The sequence below is a fragment of the Dermacentor variabilis genome, chromosome 3 (assembly GCF_050947875.1).
Source record: "Dermacentor variabilis isolate Ectoservices chromosome 3, ASM5094787v1, whole genome shotgun sequence".
Lineage (NCBI taxonomy): Eukaryota > Metazoa > Arthropoda > Arachnida > Ixodida > Ixodidae > Dermacentor > Dermacentor variabilis.
In genome coordinates, this window is record NC_134570.1 from 58143439 (window position 1) to 58164442 (window position 21004).

Consider the following 21004-nt stretch of genomic DNA (forward strand, 5'->3'; position numbering starts at 1 on the left):
ATATATATATATATATATATATATATATATATATATATATATGTGTGTGTGTGTGTGTGTGTGTGTGTGTGTGTGTGTGTGTGTGTGTGTGTGTGTGTGTGCAGTGAGTACTAAGATGTACCAAGGTTAATGAAATACTAGTAAGGTTAATTATGATGAAATTAATGAAGCTTAAGTAAAACTCCTTCGAACTAATAAATGATAACAAAGCGTAATAGAGCTTAATTGACTAACCTAATCAGGATTGATTAATGGTGATAAGATGATGTAAGCCTAATTTCTGTTGATCGACATTAAATTAATTAAGTATGCTTAAGATAACATAAGTATAATTAAGATTATTCTAAGGTTGCATTAATTTCGCCCAATAAGGTGAATTCCGACTAGTTATAGGTACACCAATAAGGTCATTGCAATATTTGCAGCATATTGCGTCATCCTTGAAGCGGTGAGCCGCGGTGTGCGTAATTCGGCTACTAATCATCATCTGCATGAGTGCAAGGTGAGCGACTGGAAATAATGCCTACGCACTATTTGACAAGTCCCACTAGGAAGTTTGCGTAGTAATATTAAATTTTCCTTCGCTGTATTATGTGTAATGTTCTTCATATTCGTTCCAGCATAGTGTCTGTTTAATAGTGTGTACATGTACGTTATCTGTGTAGCTATACCACATAGTCTAGTACCTGTGTATATGCTTTCGTCATTTCTTGTACATATAGTAAATACACTTTTTTCTAAAGAGTATACTCGCGGATAAATTTCTGTGTCAACGAAGAGCAAGCTATGGAGGCAAAGCGCGCACACGACCAAACTACATACACGCTTGCCGGTGCGCGTAAGATCCTACGCATGCGCAGAAGGTGCGGGATAGATTGTACGCGTCGAAGCGCGGCGCGAGCATAGCTATCTTATCGAGACAAATATCTGTGCTCTGGCTGCCTCACAAGATTTGCCGTGGTTGAACGCGGTTAAACCAAGTTTGTCAAGCGATAGCATGGTTTTGCTTGCTTTGGAAAAGAACACAGACGCTGCTCGGCGCCGTCAGCAACTATACCGCATCTACAATCGCACCACAAGACAACACGCAGACGCAACTCGGCGCGGCAGCAGCAGCGAGCGAGTTGACCTTCATGCTGCGTCTCGCTTCAACGCGAACTAAGCGTCGAAAGCACAGCGCATACGAAGCTACCAGCACTCGGCGCACTTTGTACACATTGCAGATCGCCTTGAAGAGATGGACACCCACGCAGCGGACGCCGGTATAGTGGCAGGCTAAGTCCCAGTTTGACCTTGGCTGAGCTTCAAGGTCAGATTTACGGAACCGAGTGTTCTGGGTTGGTACCTGGAGTCATAGAGTTTCTCACTATAACACCTAGAGGGTAATCTGGCGCCACCGTCTATGGGAGTTTCTTAAGGGGGGCCATGCCGTCATGGGAATGACGGTATATGTGTCTGCGAGGCTCGTGTTGGCTGGTGTTGTAAGACGCTTCGTCTAAAACGTGGCTATGGCTACGCAAATAATGCGCTCTCAAAGTAAAATCTTCATAAAATGCTTCCATTCACGCATATTACATCTTTACTCACCCACAATGCATGACCAAGCGAAGAAAAGCAAGAACAGACGACCAATTGTTTCAAAGCGAGCGCGAACCTTGTCGTCTGTCCTCCAACTTTAGCGGCACGCTGATACTTTTTACGTAACATGTAGTCGTACACACAATAACAAGTTCTCATAGTTAAACAAAACATGTTTTCGCGTAATAATAAAGCTAGAACAGCTTTTCACGTGCTGTTTTAGTAGAAAGTGAATCATCGTGACAGACGGAACGGTGTCTGCCAAGCGCGTCTTTCAAGGTGTCCTGTCTCTACGAGAACGATGCCAATCCGAAGTCACTATATACCGGCATTCCCATGCATACCACAGCGCAGCAGCGCCAGATTTCCCTCTAGGTAAATACGAAACGTTGTCTACCAAGGCGAAAATAAATAGCCAAGTGAACGCGCGCTGGCGCGCATCTTGTTGGTTCAGACCGCGGTGAACGCAAGGCGCGCGGGTGCGTCCGCCGCAAGCGTACGTGTAGTTTGGCTTCAAAAGAGAGCTCCGGAAATAAGTCGCGCATTTTCAGCCGCACTAGTTTAAGCGAAGGAAGTGAAAACATATAAGCACATCATTTACAACAGTTAATTAAGACAAAACACTATTTCGTGTTTAACTTCAAATCCCGGCCGCATGTGGATGGGGCCGAAGTGCCCTGTGCAATGGGGCCACATAATTTAATCCGGTGTCCACCACTACGGCGTGGCTCATAACCAAATTGTCGTTTTTGCACGTAAAACCCTGGAATTCATTCATTCATTCATTCATTCATTCATTCATTCATTCATTCATTCATTCATTCATTCAGTGTTGAAGCACGGCCGCTGGATTGAAGTTTACTTATTTGGCGGTGTTTCCCTTCCGCGTCTGGGGAAGCGCGAAACCATTGCACGTGAAAGCTGCCTCGATTCAGCGTCTGTTCCGAGCATAGAGGAAGGAAAAAGTTAGGAGATAGCATTACGTCACGCAGCCAACCTTGGCGTCGGCTGCTACAGGACGGCTGCCAGAACGCACAGGCTGCAGGGAATTGGCGACTCCGCGTGCAGCAACTGCGCCGATACGGAGACGCTCGACCACTTGCTACTTCGCTGCCCTGCCTTCGATGTGGAGCGCACGGACTTGTGTACAGTCTATCGGCGACTGGGACTGACTTACGATACGGCGACCGCGCTGCTATTCCCTGCAGCCCACTTGTCCATCGTGAAGCATGCTCTCTCGGCACTGCTAGACTACTGCAATGCGACGCACTTGAGAGCGCGGCTGTGAGCCCCGCACTCACATTCTTTTTTCCCCCTTCCCACGTTCGTCCAGTCTTTCTCTCCTTCATCCTTTTCTTCCCATTCCCCCTTCCCCGTGCAGTGCTGTTGAGGTGTCCTCCTGTGAGAGACAGTTACGGCGCTGCACTCATCTCTTCCGTTTCCTTTCCAAAAATCACTTCGCACACACACACCTTGGCAAGCGAACACTCCGGGGCTGCCAGACCCTTTGCTCAGTGTCGGCCCAACACGGCACCTCTTGCGTTGGGAATCACGGAGCAAGAATCGAGCTTTGCCGGGTCGTATGGTGCCCGGTGGTTTTTAATCAATGCGCGCTTGTTCGGGAGCCCTGCCGCAGTGCTGCATGCAGAGGGGAAGCGGGAGTGCTAAAATTTACCGCGCGTGCTGACGCGACTATCACGTATTGGGCCGACACGCTTGGCTTCAATCGCGTTGCGCGATGCTCCCTCCTAACTTTTTTCCTCCCTCCATGGTTCCGAGAAACCAAATGCGTGTAAAGTTCTGCCGGACCACTTGGCGCGGTAACACATCTGCAGAATCCACCTCCCCACTCTACCCACCATCCGGAGCTTTCCTTTAATTTGGTAGGGAGAGTTGTCCGCGAGTATAGTAGTATAGTCATGACCATGATTTGTTTCTTTCGCGTTGTAGTGCAGTTAAAGGCCAATTTAGCGAAGTAATTGATAGGACCCAGCAATTATATTGTTAAGTCGCGAACTTCGTCGAATCGAAACGCTTGTTGAAACACCGGTGCGAATGAAACACTTCATCCAAAAGCAAGATAAAAGATGAATGAATACAAAGAAAGGGACAAAATAATTTTTAGCCTGCGTACACGCATTTATTGCAGACGGCGCTCGTAGACCGCGTCTTCTATTCATGCTTTCGTCGCCTGAACTGAAATCCGACCGAAATATCTATATTTCAAGCATATCCCTTCCCTCCACACCCCCCCCCCCTCCCTAAACACACACACACACACTACGGAAAACGGCCTCAATGTTTGGCTTCTCTGAGATCTACTGCGTTCAGCGCATTGGAGGCTTCAACTTCCAATTTACCGTAAAAAGCATGGCTTCCACGACTGTATTCGTCGATGCTAGCTGCCTTGTCTTCGGTGGCGAGCTTTGTCCTGTCGTTCCCGCCGGCCCACACGTGGCCAACGTAGCCTGCCATTTCTTCCCGTCCTTTGATCCTAAAGCTGGAGTGTATTGCGATCGGGGGGTCGAGGATGAGGAAGGGACTCTTGGAGTCTATGAAGAGGAGACGAAAAGCTTATTGCAGATAAGTAGCGAAGCCGAACAGCGCACCAGACCGACGGAGCGGCTGGTGACAGCTCTCTCCCTAACAATGGGCCGGCTCTGCCTTAAATCCCTTTGGGTGTGCCCTCGTCGGCAGGTCCAGGCAGGAGCGGTGCTGACGTCAACCGCATCGCTTTTCTCTTTCGTCGCGGGAGAAGTTCAAGCTGCTTACCACCGGTCTCCAGGGCAAAGGGGGCAGCAGTTCTGTGGAATTCTGAAGGCTGCCAGTGGGTTCATCGGGGTGCTCTGTGCCCTCGGACTCCTCAGTTCGACCCACGGGAAGGGTTCGGCAGTTTCCTGGAACTTTGCAGGTTGTCACAAGGGCAAACACTTCAGAAGAACGAGGGGCGGGGAGGGAAAGCACCCGTTGCCTCGATGATAGGCGCGCAGTGCCGCACAACAAGTGGTAGCTCCCGTGTTTTCTTACCAGCACAGGTGAAGCGAGTTTGCCTATAGTTCTACTTTGAAAGAGAGCCGCGACAGTTGAAGCTTATCACAGCTCAAGTCCTTTTTGATCAGTCATTGGTATTTGAATATAAAAGCTCGAAGTTATTGCCTAAACTGTTACCTTTGGCTGCGTGCTGATATCATGATGTGCCATAAAATAAAAAAAAGAAGGCGTTTAGGCTTCCTTCTGAAACTAGTGACAGAAAGGCATGCGTCCAACGATATCCGTACGGCTAAATTAAGCGCCCTAAATAGCTCGGAGTGGGAAGAAAACGCTTCGTACATTCTCCGCTTTTCGTTAACGTTACTTCTTGCCTATGGTAAGATGATAGCGGTTCGGCGTCACTTTTGAGACGGCATCTCCACCCCAGCGAATTTTAAAAAAAAAACCTCCTTGCTCCGAACCAAGTCCTCGCCCAGGACATGTCACCATACGGCAAGGTTCTGTCGGTCAACGCAGGTTCTATCGCGGTTTAGAACTTGCGCCGTCGGTGCGGTTCCAGCGACCACTACCGTGCACAGCGGACCGCACCCTTCCGTGGCCGTTGTGGCAGAGACGGCCACGACAGCGATGGAGGTGACCGCCCTTGTCGGCGTTGCGGGGAAGGTCACCCTACGGTCGCGTGCCCTGTGCGGCGCTTGTACTCGGACGCTGCTGCTGGAGCATTTACGTCCCTATACCGCCGGCGTCAGCTGCGGCCGCGACTGTGTGGGCGGCGCTGTGGCCGAAGACATCCTCTTCGCATCAGCCGACGACGACAAATGACAAAGGCAAGCAGCTCGGGCAATCACAGCACACAATGTTCGCCAGCCTCTTCGACCGACGACAAAGAATCGCGTCCTATTGTCGAGGTGTCCTCGTCCGCTGCCACTCTCAAGACGCCATGTTCGCCGGCTTCCCAAGCAGGAAAGAACCCGCACGTTATGGCCGATGGAGCTTCCACCTCGGCTGCCATCATCAGCGTTCCTGATCGCACCGAGGATTTAAACATCGGGGAAAGACCTGACCCTGTGCCGTACACGCTGATACTCCAACGAAATTTACTGTGGCTTCACCTGCCTCAATTGCTTCGCCTCCAACGCAGCGTCCGATTTGTGGCTCTTCTGCAAGAGCTGTTGCACCGTTAGGTTGCGATGGCATAGATCCTGCAACAAAACCACTCTACCGAGATAATCTTCATCAGAAAACAGCTTCAGTCTCGGAGTTGGCAGTAGCGTTAGACTCTCGCCAAGCCTACATGGATTCGACGTAGAAATGGCGGTCCCACGAAAAGTAGCGCGTGCCCACAAGTCGGCCTCTGGCTCGGACGGCGTCCCGGATTGCCGCACTGAGTTACAGTGACGCAAGAAACCTCGGCCTTCTTTGGGAGGGTCCAAGTGTGCCTTGGGACGTGTGTAGTACATGTCCCCCTTGGACTTGTTCCCGGGGTGCCGACTTGAACAACATGACCAGGTCAGTTTGGTGAAGCTTTTATAACTTAATATGGCTGACACCCTGAATGTTAGTTCTTTATGAACGCACAGGTGTCCCGAAGTCCTTTGAAAACAAGCCGGAATTATCAGTGCGGCCCGCGTTAAGAATTCTGACATTCAGTGTTTGCAAGAGGCTATATCAGTGTGGCAGACTTTGCACGTATTTGTCGTGTATGTACCGGGGTAGAGTCTGGGATGGAGCCTGTGCCGAATCCCGTTGATTTCGCGGCCACGGGAGCACTTCCTGTTAGTTCGCCACCTATAGTAACACAAGTGTTATTCTTCACTCCCTGTAGCGCATTTTCAAAACATTGTGCGTACGACCATGCAAGTGAATCGTGGCACCCAAGGATCTCACAAAATGTTTAGTCGACTGCCTCAGGTTCCACCTGAGGTGGCTCACCGTCTTTGTGCACTGCCGTCAGCTGCATGGTGAGGTGTAGCCGGTATTGCCTTACGTGAAGCGTGGCTCGGCCCCAGGGCCGGACTGGTTGCCCGATGGGCTTTATTTAACCTTTCTGGGATGATATTGGTGCCCCTTTCACGTCTGTTATTTGCCGCTGCTTTGAGAACTTTGATATCCCGGTCTGTTTTCGCGACGCTGGCTTTGTGCTAATACCCAAGCATGATCTATCATCAGTTCGTCCACAGGAAAGGAGACCAATCACGCTTCTCAACGTTGATTACAAAACCTTTACAGCTTTTCTTTCACCCGACGCTTGGGAAGCCCGACGCCTTCCTTAATGGGACACCATCAGGCATGCTCGGTCCTTGGCAGAGAGATACGCAATTTCTCGTTCGCTAAGCGTGACATAATGACTTGCACGCTGACCAGATCAGCACGTGGCCTCTTGGTTTTACTTGGTAAAATAAAGGCATTCGATCGCTTGCCTGCAACATAGCTACATATTTAGTGTACTGATGGCGTTTGGCTTTTCGTCAAATTTTGTCAAGCTTCTAAAGAATGCCTGCTCAAATATTCGAAGCACATTGTTTTTTGATGGATGTGAAAGTCCATCATTTCCCGTTACCCGTGGGGTTCGTCAAGGGTTAATTCCCTCTTTTTCCAGTACTCCTTGCGCTAGGGCTTGAGCCATTTCCGCGCTCAATACTGAAAGACCCTCTCATGCGCGGTCTGCCACGTACTACCTGGTAGCGGTATTGTGAAGCTGACAGCCTTCCCCGATGACATCACATTGCATCTCGGGAACGAACACAGCTTATCCCATAGCCTTCGAATTCCCACTGACTATGCGCTGGGGACAAAGAATATATAGGCAGGTCCAAAAGATTGGAATCCATGTGAAGCGAAGTGTCAGTCAAGCGCTGTGTATTAAATCCCGTACAACTTAAAATTTTAATCTTATGCAGCGTGCAAGCTGGTGCAATGACCGTAGTCATCCACCAGAAAGGTCACAACTTGACTCTAACGCCATTTTTTTATGTTTGTGCCCTACGCCACTCGCAAGCTATGCTGAAATGAGAACACTAAAGCAGGCTGATGCTTATGTGTGAGCTGGACGTCTACGCAGAGACGTCATGCACAAGGGCGAAAGCAACATGTATATAGGTTCGTCGAAGGGTGAATGGTGACGACGTGTATATATGTGCAGAGAAGTATGACGCATATCCTGGTAGATTTAAGGATTGTGGACTTCTTGTGCCACAGTAACACATACCAATTCTTTAGGATTGGCCATTAATGGGCGCACATCTGATGGTTTTAAGCATGGGATAGGCCAAATGAAAAAAAAATAGCGAAGAAAGAAATAAACGAAATTGTTTAATACCATGCGGTATTCCATTACAAGAGATAAGTGTGGTTTCGCGCTTGCGTAACTTCCACTTTTGTTTTGTTTTTTCGTGCTGTTATGTTGAAACGCAGGCTTAATTTACCATATTTAAAGAGAAAAATGATTTCTTCTGCATCAGTAAATTACCTCTCTCGGACACCAAAAACACCACTCTTACTACGATAAGATGCTTGGTAAACCAGAAAATGCGCAAGAACGAAAGACGGGTGGCGCCGCCTCCTTGAAGTTCCCGCACCTGGTCGCTCTGACGTCATGGATTTTGATGGCGTCTTCTAGGGCCTACTTAATTATGTAGCGGTACAGATGGAATACATTGTGTTCTAAAGGAACCAAATATTAAACATGGCAAGTTTCGGGAACCTTTAATCAGCCAACGCTCAAACGCGAAAACATAATTTGGAATCCCTGACGTCACACTGACGTCAGGGATTTTCTTGTGTCCGTTGTTTTGCGCTAAACGAAGTATTTATGGATCCGCACCAACTAGCCCGCCAACACATTGTGACGAACCGGCGTCGGGGTGTCGGCGCGAAATTCAAATACTGATACTTCGACCTTCAGTTTCTCATCTAATAATCATACTACTGTTTTGAAATGACTGCCTGCAGCGTTCTCAAACAATACTTTATTAGTCTAAACTGATTGGTTGCTTCGCTTTAGTGTCCCTTTAAGCCTCGGATCACTGCCTCACTGTTCCGGTGCTTCTGAGTCCCGCGTTCTGTGCATGGCGTTCCAGTTTTCGCGCTACCTCGGATTTCTGACGCGGCTCCCTTTTCTACGCACTTCGACGCGTTCTCGGAGAAAAAAAATAGAGATGAAAGAAATAACGAAAGCAAGAAAACGGCGCTTGCAAGCGCACACTCATTCTTCTGTAACCGCAGGCGCGCATATGTCGTCCGATTGACCGTGGTTTTAGCGACGGAGGTAAAACGAGCGTACCAAGACACGCAAACCAAGGAACTAAAGAACGAGCTAACGTGACCGTGCAACAGAGCGTGTAAAAATCGAGAAACAACGCCGACGGGCCAATGGCAGTTCGCGGCAGGAAAGAGGCGGTTTCCGAGCCGACTGACTGGCTTCAAGACAGCGGCGATCGCATCCGCTGGTGCGGATAAGAGAAGCAAAGGAGCCAATGTAGCGCGAAAAAGAAAAAAAAAAAAAAAAGAAGACCGTAGGCGTGGGAGAGCAGGAGACGAGGTCTCCTTCACGGTAGCCTTCGTTTCCGACGGAGCAGCAGTTTGCCTCAACTACGTCACACCGCAACGCGAAAAGAAGTCGCCCGTTCCTGTCTGCGCGTTTGAAGCGGGTCACGTGAACAGCAGCCGGGGCGTCGGTTTCAGTTCATTGCCGATGATGGGGACCGGCGGCGGAACCTGCTATTCTCCGCGACTCTCCGCTGTTCACTGCGGCGTGCGATGAGCTCTGTGTACAGGGTGTGTATACGTACAACAGCGGACGCGTTCGTATCGCAACATGTGCGCCAACCGCTGCGTGGTGTACGCGGCGTTTTCATTTCCGATGCCCCCGCCGACGCGCTGAGGGCGTGGACGCTTACAGCGCCGGTTTGGCTACGCGGGATTAGAAGCGACGGAGCGACGGGTTTCCTGTTGGGAGGCCGCGCAGTTGGATCAGGTGGCGGAAAGTGCCACGGAGGAGGATTTAATAGGTTGAGATGTGCCGGGCTGCCAGCGGATTCCGGAGTGCAGAATGACCCTTTATGAAATAAACCTGCCCCCTAAAATATTTTATTTAACACCCTTTGTTGTTTATTTTGTCCCGCAACGATAGCCGCGTAATCCTCGCTTCCGTTTCCTTTCTTTAGCACCCTGATTTTCTTGCTTTCCTGTCAGGAACCCTATTTTACGCTGATACGCTCATTCCGTTCGTGACCTGAAAGTATCGGAGGCGCGACTTTAAAAAAAAAAAAGAAACAAACAAAAAGTAAAAGAGAAGAAAGGCAATGCGCCCGAGATCGATAGTGACGATTACCGTTGCGGGACATGATAAGCACCAAAGAGCGCAAGCATTTCTAAGAGTACACGGGCACACGGGCACATTAGTTATGGCACTTTAGTTAGTACTAAAGTGCCATACATTGTACACGTATACTTTAAGGTACCATTAGGGGCACATCGACACCACGTCTCGATCAAGGGCGATGAGGCGCACACTGCTTACATTAATCGTATCCACCACGAAGAAGACAACAATCATAGCGCAAATCATAGCGTTCGTTATGAGCCAATGAGCGTTATGAGCGTTTTGCCAAGCATGATCTACCAGTGACCAGGGTGCACCGGCACACACACACACACACACACACACACACACACACACACACACACACACACACACACACACACACACACACACACACACACACACACACACACACGACATTTTCTACGAAGTTGGCTGGCGAGAACATATGCCGAAAGACAAGGTAAATGTTTGAATGGGCAGCTTACAGTGCTCAAAAGTTAAGTTGGTCGAAGGCCCATCGCGGTGTGCGCCAGCGTCGGACTTCAACGCTCATTCTCGTCGGCTCACCAGCGAAGCTTAAGCAGCGATATTGGTCAATCCTTGGTGAGGGAGACCAAAGCGGGCGTACCTGCAGCGCTGACAGCCCCTAGCTTCTTCCGGGCCGGCGTCGACTAGGCACGTGGACCCTTATGATGATGAGCGCGACAGTTACGACGTTCTCCGCAGCAGGCGATTTCTTGCCGTCCAGACTGACGAACTATTGTTTCAGAACTCGATTTCCGGTAGCGTTATACTGTAATAGGTTTATTGTTGGAAGAGAAAAATGAAAGTAAAAGTTCCATTTCTTTTAACTTCGCGCCGAAACCTATCTAAAGCGCCGGTACGCTGACGTCGCGAATGTCGAAGTATTTTATTTATTTTTTAGTATTTGGGCGGTTGTTGCTTACTTAAAGACCTGGAAGCTTGCTAAGTTAAAGTAGCTGTCTCGTTTAGAATATATTACGTATTTACCGATGAACAGTTAACTAAAGGCCCGAGCTAGCGCGCGCCGTCAAAACCCACGACATCCCGACGAGCTGTCGCGAGAACTTCGAGGAGACGTCGCCACTCGTTTTTCGTTCTTGCGCCCTTTCCGGCTTACCATATGAGCCTCTTCACACCGATGAGAGTGCGTCATTATTTCGCATTGCGAAAAACGAAAATAATTTGTTATTACGGTTCAAAATTATTTTTCGCTTTGGAGGTCACTTTCACCTTTCCAACCATCTTTCACTATTGAGCCCTGAATACCTTTGTTCAAAGCGGTGAAGACTGAAGAATGAGCGCAGCGTCAATGTGATACGTTCGCCTTCGTGTTAGCCACGTTACTGTATGCTCACCCTCGCTCCTTTCTTTACAAACACGCAGGAGGATGCATGCACCTGTATATACACGTCATGGTCATGTGACCTGCCCTTCGTTCCTGCACACGTTTGAACCTTATTTCATTGGGCCTTCTTTATTTTAACCTTCATCATAGAACGTTATCATCATGTCGGTTAGAAACTTAATTGAGAGCCGGGTCGACAAAGGCCCTCACTCATGTCTTCATTTGTTCCTTTCCTGTCCTGCCTCAGCACAACCCATCTTGTGCCTGCAGAATTCCTAATGTCATCGCCCTGTATAAACTATTTTGCCACTCCTGACCACGTTTTCCTTCTCTGGTGCCTATAATTGTGCCTTTAATCCCTCTATGCACAACATGTTTAACTTTTCGGCTTTCCCCCTCAGCTCTTCGAATGCGCCGTGAAGAATACCTCTGTGATTTACTTAAAATTATATAACAATAAACAATCTAATGCGTAATAAGAAAAAAGAAATGACGGGAATCGGAGAAAAGAAAGCATAGCTGTGACGGCTGTTGCTGTCTACGCGCGCTCCTTGAATTGTGTGCAGCGCATTGTGTGGAAATTAACGCGCGATTAATTATGGCGAGTCTTGCATTTGCATAAGCATGCCGGAAACAAGCGCGGACGGGCCAAGGCCCTTGACCTTCCCAGGCCAGCGCACCAAGAGAAGCTGAGTTGATGTGGAGCAAGTTCACGTCAAGACGCGCCCCGCCACCGAGTTACAGCCCGATAAAACCTCAAGATATACAAATCGCTCTTTCTCCAAACAAGCAAAAATGTGGGCAGACAGCCTGAAGCGCACAGTTAAAATAAACAAGCAAGATATGCCAAGTTTATGGGCGCCCGAACGGCAAGTCAGCGCGCGCGAGCTCGCTCGAAATCTCCGCATCAACTTTACGTCGGCACGCAGACAAGTTTATACCGAGTTTCTCTTCGTGAGCCTGCCTTTTCTACATTTTCTCCTTTTGCCTGTTAGCGCGCCCGGTAGCTGTCCTGAGCACGGGACGAGTTTCCCGTTATGGGCTCTGCGGTTCGCCAGCGACACCGCAAATATTTATGGAGCCAGACCCGGCACGGGCAAAACGGAACGGGCCGCATCCGCGTCGCCTTTGCCACGCCCGCGTTCACCTCTTTTTTTCGTTACTTTTTATTTTCTTCTTATGCGCCGCGCATTTCGCTCCGCCGAGCGCCGCGCCGGTTATTACGAACAGGGCTTGCAAAACGCTCCATGCCCCTCAGTGCACTCGCTTCGAGACGACGGCGCGAGGTTGCACAGGCTGAAAATCGGACGGTCTCGAAGCGCGAATCCTCACATTTCGTGCCCGAAGGCTGGTAACAATAAACACCCAGAAAAAACTGAAAGCTTGGGTGCGCGCACGAGTCAATGGCCTATTCAAGCGATGCGCCCCTGGGCGGTGACGTCATGCAGCCGAGATAGAAAGTAGTCCGCCCTGCTCCGCGTTCTGCTTTTGTCCGCTTTTAAGGCAGGTTCGGCGTATATGCGGCTATACGAGCGTGTGTTGTAAGGTAAACGGCCAGCGTTGACTAATTTTTCTTGCCTCTGAGTTCCGAAGGACCGAAATTCTTCAGGCGCGTATGAATACAGCGTCCCGTCTCGCGCAGGTACGCGCTGTGTGGACACATGCGTTGAGTGTCTTGCCGTTTGTGTGTGTGTTGCCGGTTCGCTTGAAGTGTTGGAGAGTCCGTCATAGGATGTTTACACTTTGAAGAGCATTCACTGTGAGTAAGCTACCGTTTTGCTCTTGCGAGCTCCCGTTGCTGCGGCCAGTTGATCAAACTTTGCCTTGGCCGGCGCTACTCCGCGCGGAGTTGTCACGTAAACACAAATGTCGCTCAGTGCAACGTTAGGCCTAACCTATAAAACCGGCCTTCAGGTGCAGCCGCTCTCTCCGTTGCACTGCCCGCTGACCGCTCCTTCGGGATCTTGGCTGCGGTAGCTCGCGATTTTTTTTTTTCTTTGGCTCGTCAACCGCTTCGGATGACTTTGCCTGAACAATACGCGTTTTTCTAATCATGAAACACAGTGTTTTTGTCAGTCTTTTTATTCAGCGTGCCGTCACTTGTCAGTGCCTGAGCGCCCAGGCGAAGTATCAACAAAGCAAGAAAAAGAGCCCACGATGGAGGCTGGTTTGTCATAAGCGATGTCAACGCCCAACTCGGGAGAGATCGCGCAAGCTAGGAAAAAGGCGTGACAAGCTTGGAAGCTTTCGCAGGAACTTTGATGTGCTTACCAATGTTGCGAAAATAACAGATAAAACACCGTGCAACGTCTTCGTGGGCGTTTTCGACTTTTTTTTTTCGTTCTATGGGCGGCTGCTTTGCTATGAAATCGGACATCGGCCGTCTCGCTAGGCGCTGGCTGAGCTGTCACGATTCCCACTTTTTATTCTTTCGTTCTTTTGTTCAGACACGTTCAGCGGCAGAAAATACTTAGTTCATCTGTCTCGCAAATGCGCGATCGCGCTCCTGTAGGCGCCGCCGATTGTGCTGTTTTTGTCCGACAAACTTTTCAATAAAGACTAGGACTTTCTGCTAGCCGCCTCAGCCTGCATACCGCGTGGTTCTTTTTTTTTTTTCTTCTTTAATCTCTTGTTGTACCGCATGTACTACGCGCTCTGTAGGAGTCGGGGGGGGGGGGGGGTATGAGCGTGGCGTGTCATTTGACAACAGCGTTTTAGGAATTGCAGGACGCCGTGCAGGCTTTTTCGTTTTGTTTCTTCAGTCCGCCGTGCCTATGTAAAGGCCGTGCGGTTTCGCGCGACGCAGGGAGAGGACGCGCTTGGCAGTGCCCCGCGGCGCATTGTTTAGCGTGGTGTGCAGATCGCGCACGCCGCTGCGCCTTGACATTGACGCTTTCCGATTCGGTGTCGACTTGCAGCTGAGTTCGCACGGTCTCCCATTCAAGGACGGTCGTTGCGGCTGGTGGCCGACATTGTTAACCTGAGAACGTTGTCTGGTTCACCGCACTGTCGTCTGCTGTTCGTCGTCTGTCGCCTGCAGTGAAATGAGAACGTTCGTTCTTGGGACTTTTTCTTTCTTTCAAAATTTGGCCTCTCAATCTCTCTCTCTGACACACACGCGCAATCTTTCTTACTTTTGCTTTGTACTGAAAGCACACACCTCTATGTACTCTTTTTTTTTTTTTTCGTTGCGTTAGCGACGTCGCCCTTTGACTGCTTTACGAGAAAGCTCACGCCTTGCTCTCTAGCGATGCGAAATTTTGCAGGCAGACGAGACAAAGGCGGCGTCAGCGAAAGCTGCCGTAAAATCCGGCTCGTATTCATGTCTAGAGCATACCTGACACCGCGTGAAATATATATAAAATCTCGCATCAAGCGTCGCCTTTGAATTTGCCGACTTGGTACAACGAGTAGAATATTAAGCATGGTTATGTACGTTGTAGTGCGTAGTCCAAAATGCCTCACAAGCAATCGCCAAACAGTTTCAGAAAACAACTTGACTTCCTTCCTTGTCGATGTGTTTGAGTATGTTATCAGAGGGGGATGTTTAAAAAAGATATTTAAAATAACACTCAGTAGTTTAAACATTACATAACACTGCATTCTTGGGGCAGATTGTGTGATTACCAATATTTGCCTGTGGACCAGCTTCTTGCATTAGGTTGAAGAAGCTCTCGTTAAAAAGGGGCATTGTCGAATAAAACAAATTACTGTTAGATGAGCTGCAGAAAGAGACCACAGCTTAAACGTAGGAATCGTGCCATTCCGTACAGTACCAAGGCTTTTATAACAAAAGTGAATGAATTGAACCTCTTAACACTTCTGGACCATAAATGAAAGTTATTCATTTTAAATGTGTAACAGTGCAAACGAACAAGGGTACTAGGCAGATAAAGCGAGATGGAGTGCCTACCCAGAGTATCAAAAGTTGGGCTGGGTAGCGGGACCATGATGTTTTAATTTGCATTGCTTTTTGTCCAAATATGTCCTGACAGCAATTCTGTCAGGTCACGCTGAAACCAAGTTTAGGTTGCGCATTACTGCATAAAGTATGCAAGTGCCTCGCACAGTCACTAGTTAAAAGGTATTTTATCTTGATGCAGGCGTGTTCTAACTTCAAAGCCCAAACACCATTCCAAATCAAGGAAAATGAAAGAAAACATCTTTTCATATTCATTTCTAGTTTTAATTTTAAAGAAGTGTTAATTAGGGAAAAAAATTAATGGCTATAGTAATTACTAAGTAATTTGTTTGCTTCACTATATGCGATTGATAACTGGCTCCAGAACATTGACAATGCTACTATAAGCTTTGTACTAAAAGCTTTGCATAAGGTTTCCTGCACTTAAATAAGAACCTTTGAGGCATCAAACTCGGCACAACAAAAATGATGCTATGGGCTTTGTGAGGTTAACTGTGAAATTAGCACCTGAATTGCAAGCTAATGTTAACAGTGCCGGAGGCACAGGCACAGGGTTGCAAATAATTGGTCTCTCTTCCTATAGGCACATTAACATTTGTGGTGTCATGCCACTTTAGGAAACTTCACTGGGCGTATTTTGTTCTCCGAATGGAAATGTCAGTGTTGCCGAGGTAACTGAGTTATCCTGGTTGTGGATAGATTTCTCTTTGAACTTGAGCATAAAAAGTAATGGCCACTTTTTATTGACAACCCGAGTTGGAAATGTAAAAAAAAGTAGAGTTCAAGCTATTTCGGGGAGGGGAGGGGTGCTGCTGTGAGCTGCTGTGGTGGCCCTGTCCGAGCTTCTCATACATTTAGTGTCAGAATAAGCAAAGCCACTGGGAGCATGAACTTTGCCCATCTCTGAAGGAGTATTTTTTAAAAGATTCTTGAATGTTCCAGTTTTTCTTTTTGCCCCCTGTCATAGTCTTGCATAAACCTGCATTTAAGGTATCACCATGATTGGCCGCTCGGGGTATGATAAGAAATAGAACAATTGGGGGCAAAGAATACCTACAAATAATGAGCAATGGGGTGCCTTGTGTCATGCTGATGAGACTCTTAGGTATTAAAAAACTGTGACAGCTTGCCTTCCTCTCTAGAGCTTGGGAGGGCTGTACAAAGCATGAAACTGGTGAGACATCCCCGATGCTGCTGCTGTTAAACTTCTATTGCTGAAACACATTTGTGAGTCGAGAAAAATTCATACTCCTTTACCTTTATTTCTTGCCACCGAGAATGCAATTAAGCAAAATAAAATGTTGTCTGAGCTACACCCCGACTAATATAATAATGATTAATTAGTAATTAATTTTTTAGCTATCCACAACTGTAAACTTGCTTTAGTCTAACAAAAGCACCCCTGTTGGCTATGCATTATGTCTCCCGCGCTTAAATCGGAATTCTGACCTATCGAACTCGACGTAGCATATTTTATATCTTGGGCATTACAGGGTTAAACCCGTCATGGCTATGCTTCCATTGATGCAAGGTGCACTCATGGGCAGAGTCGCCTTGTGGCATGCCAGTTGGAAGAAGGCAGCGAACAACATGTTCAAGGTGTATTTATGCTGTTCTTGAAAGATGTTAAATGTGTTTATGCTGAATCGCAAAGTATTTCATACATGCACTTTTCTATGCGAGATACATTTTTGAGTTGTTTTTCTTCCACTCTTCTTTAGCAATGAAGTTTGCTTCAAATATAGCTGGTCCCTAGTATAATAATTTATACTTTCTGTGTGTACATGGTTAACCCTTTACTTTCCTGAGAACATTTTCTTGTCTGCGATCACAGTTCTTAATGCTTTTAGCAACAGGCAGTAGGCACATGTGAGAAATGTTTCGCTACGTCCTCGCCTCACTGTCGCTCGCATGTGAAGAGTTAACGGTCTAGCCATGCCAGAATTAGCACCTGGAGTGCTGCAGATAAGGGACACCTTGCTGTGGCTATCTGTCGCATGCCTGTGTGAAGTTGGAGTGCTCTCAAAAGGTTGGGTTACCATGGCTTCAGCTCTCCGCTTTTATTTTTCATGCATAGTTGTCAAATGCTCTAACGTCAGTTTTTGAGTTTGTCTTTGAGTCATGCAGTTTTACTTTTTATGTGTCGCCGGAAGCTTTTATGCGTGGTTTTTAGTGGTCGACTCAAAAAGTGTTTGCCCTCAACACGCAGGCCTGAATAGTGAAGATGCTCAAGTTCATCACAAAGAAGTCCCAGCACGTCAGTGCTGAGAGGCTCAAGGTGCAGCGGGAGCTGTTTGCCTTCAACAAGGTAAGAATGTAAAATTTAATCTTGTAGTGGCTGCTAAGTATACAGGCACAAGGAGTCATTAAATCCATGAAGGGACACTAAGGAGGCTTAGTAAGTTAACATGTATTAAATTAGGCCATTCTGCAATAGCAAAATGGCCATTTGCTGTGACATAGTTACTAGAACGAACACGGTTATGGAAAAAAAGTGGGACAGGACATAGCGCTCTGTCCTGTCCCACTTTTTTTCTATAATCTTGTTCGTGCTAGTAACTATGTCACAGCAACTGAATTGATGCCAACTAGCTCAAGTTTCTGCATCAAAATAGCCACTTGTACCATGAGCGAAGGCTTGGTAAGCTAAAATACGTCAAAGTTCAAAAGACAGGTGGCGATATGATCCTGAAGTTCCAACAACAGTTTGTGATGGCATTGTAGATATTGACAATGTCTATTCTGGCCCAGTTATTATTTTTTTTTGCAATAACATGTTTAAAAGGAACTGCACATTTAACCTAGCAGGTTTTCCTGCACATTTCCTCCGCCGAAACAGCCTAAATGTGGAAACTGTTCTGAAATTTGTGACGTCATGCTGACGTACTGACGTTGATGTCTCGTTGCAAAAATTTGGAAAGGGGAACATTGGCCTTCATATTTTTCTGCAATGATCAACGTTTTCTCCACCAAATGAGGCAGAATGAGGTTTCGAAATGATCGATACCACCCTAACTGATACAGTGTCACTCTTTGGTGCCTCTTTAATTCTGGTGCTCTGTGCCAAGAAGTAGCCCATTTACCGGGAGGAAGGCATTTGAAGGAAGCACATCTCTTGGAAGACAGTTATTTGCCTGAAAGAATGGGTGAAGATATTTCATCCATGTTTTGAAAAACAGCACATGAATTCCCAAAACAATGTGTTGTTTTGGGGCTGTATACTCAGTCAAATAATTTTGGGGGTTATTGTCACCTTAGGGTGACGTGGTGTTTCAGTGTGATGCCTCACTAGAGTGATCAGCGTTCTCAGCGTGCACTGATAGCGGTAACCTTGAAAGTGATCTACTAGAAATGTTGCATCTGAGGGCTGCTCACTAAGTGTCCACCTAGTGGATATGTCCATTTTGTCTGCTGCTGAAGTGCTGATTGGCTGGGGGTGCCCGTCTCCTTCTGACATGTACCTCAGCCCAGCCAATTGGAACTTGGCAGCTGCAGATGAAATGAGCATTGTCTACTAGGTGGACACTTACAGAACAGTGCTCCTTGATGATGTTTTTCTGGGCGTTGCACCCTCATTTAGTTCGGGGTTCGTACAGGGAGGGTGCCACACGCGACAGAAATTGTAGCTCCATTTGCTTTCATGTTCAGATTCAAGACAATTACATTTCTGTTACTAGTGGTTTACTGCTATTTACCAATTGTAATTAGAAAATGGGGCATCGCCAAGAGTTGGTGACAGTCCAGTCCATTGTTCACACCATCTCGCTCACTCCCATGAAAAGCCAGGTTATCAGTCAAAGTGCTGCTTCAGGAATTTTGGAGATTATATATATGTCACTTTGGCTTGGCTTGATATTTGGCTGTCGCATGCACTTTAGGTTTGGTGCTATCTGCTTTCCTGGAATCAAAGGTATGCTGTAAACTTTCAACCAGACAGAGCTAGGTTAAGTCTGTGACCTACACATCGTAAACTACCGGTTAGCTGTTATGCAACATTTTATTGTTATTTGCTTGGTGGCTGCATGAATGAAGTCAATAGTATTCTTTTAAACAGTATTCAAGGAGTCATAACCTTGTAGTCACTCATTTACTCATAAAATGCATATACTTGTAACTACTGCCAAGTGCACAGTCATAACCTTGTAGTCACTCATTTACTCATAAAATGCATATACTTGTAACTACTGCCAAGTGCATGTCTAGGCAAAACACCCATGTTTTTTTTTTTTTGGCTGCCACTTACTCAAATGGTTTGCAGTCAAAAGTCTTTCTTTCTGCGCTCTTACTCACTTCGCTGTTATTTAACCGCTAATAACTACTTTTTGGCCCGAAACGGCTGGAGAGGTGAAGTTCTGCTGGTGGTAAAAGGGCAGTCGTACCAATCTCGCGGCCAGTCGTTCGGCAGCAGACGGGATCGTGACGTGACGCTGCCTCATATACACATGGTTACGACGTTCCTAGTGGTCAGAGGCAGCAGGAGCAGAAAAAAAAAAAAAAAAGAATTGGAAGGCAGTTGCACGAGCGATGAGACAGCCTCCCTACTGCTTTCTTGGCGTTGGCAGGCTGCCCAGTCAGCTTCTTGCCTCCATGAAGGCCGCAAGCAAGAATGCCTAATTGCTGCGTCGCAGAGAAGTAACCCGATTTTCCAGTGCCCTAGTGCTGCACATGTTGGGCCAGGAATCAAAGGTCACGTGGCTGCGGGAGGTCTTGGTGAGGGCGTCACTGGCGTTCTTTATGCACCCTCTCTCTCTCTCCACTCTTGTCTTGCTATCAATGTTTTTTTTCTGCAATTGCTGGGATCAGCTTGTGAGGGGATGTTTGAGCTAGCTAGCCAGCTTTGGCATATCTTTATGACCACCCTGGCATTTTTTTGTTATCCTGTACTGCTTCTGATAATGTATCTCTGAGTATTTTTTTCCTTCTGATCCTTGAGCAAACATAACAGAACACAAACAAGACAAAAGGGGGAAAAAATGTGTTCAGGGTCAAAGGGCGTAGCCACGTTATTCAAATTGTTTTTCTGTTTCCTCTGCGACTGCTTTTCACTGGATTCTGATAATGTGTGGGTGGCCTGCGCTGTGGGCGACAGGTGCCAAGGAAAAGGATGTTTGAACTAGCTAGTTGCAGTCAAGAGGGGTGGAGAATTATGTGAAGCAATGAGATTATGAGACTTAGATGAAACATTGGGTTTCTGAATGCTGGAAGTTTGTAGTAGGTTTAATTTACACAGGACAGGGAGCAAATGGAGGTCCCTCGTAGCGTCTTGTTATCCTGCAACAAGCTTAAAATGTAGAGGTGATGACTTTTGCATAGTAGTATTTGTTATTTCTCTGTTTTTGTACAGGATGAACTTTCTTGCTTGTTCAGTCAGAAATCGGTATGAACAAAAATATATTACTGCTCATTAAATTCAGCACTCTAGCCACCTTACAGAATTATAATACAGGACCTGGAATTAGAAAAATTGGAGGACGTTTAAGCTTCGCCTTTCAGAGTGGAATGCTGCTGCATTCGCATTTGCATTTGCATTCATTGCATTTGCATACTGTATGAATATGCACGATGGCAAGCTTTTTGGTAGAAACATGGCCTCTTGCGTGGGTCGCAATGCGGTGGAGGCGAGTGCCATCTGGAGGTGTTGCAAGGAATTGGGCGCATTGCTTTATGACGTTTGAGATTTGCGCATGCCGCACGCTCAAAATCTCGAAGGCCATGGCCGCTCTATGTATGGTAGAAATGTTGGAAAAGGGGTTTGTGTTTTGAGTTTTTGCATAGCAGAATTACGTTTTCTCATGTATTCAAATTACAATCTGACACT

The 21004-nt window shown here is 47.2% G+C and overlaps 1 protein-coding gene across 1 annotated transcript in view; it reads left to right on the forward strand.

Annotated features, from left to right (window-relative positions):
- The first annotated feature begins 12881 nt into the window (after nucleotides 1-12881).
- l(2)gl (LLGL domain-containing protein l(2)gl) overlaps nucleotides 12882-21004 on the forward strand; it is a 58157-nt gene continuing 50034 nt past the window's right edge. Inside the window, exons 1-2 of the mRNA XM_075685265.1 lie at nucleotides 12882-13023; nucleotides 17396-17494. Of these exons, the coding sequence (XP_075541380.1) occupies nucleotides 17411-17494 (84 nt within the window). The 5' untranslated portion in view covers nucleotides 12882-13023; nucleotides 17396-17410. The remainder of the gene's footprint in view (nucleotides 13024-17395; nucleotides 17495-21004) is intronic.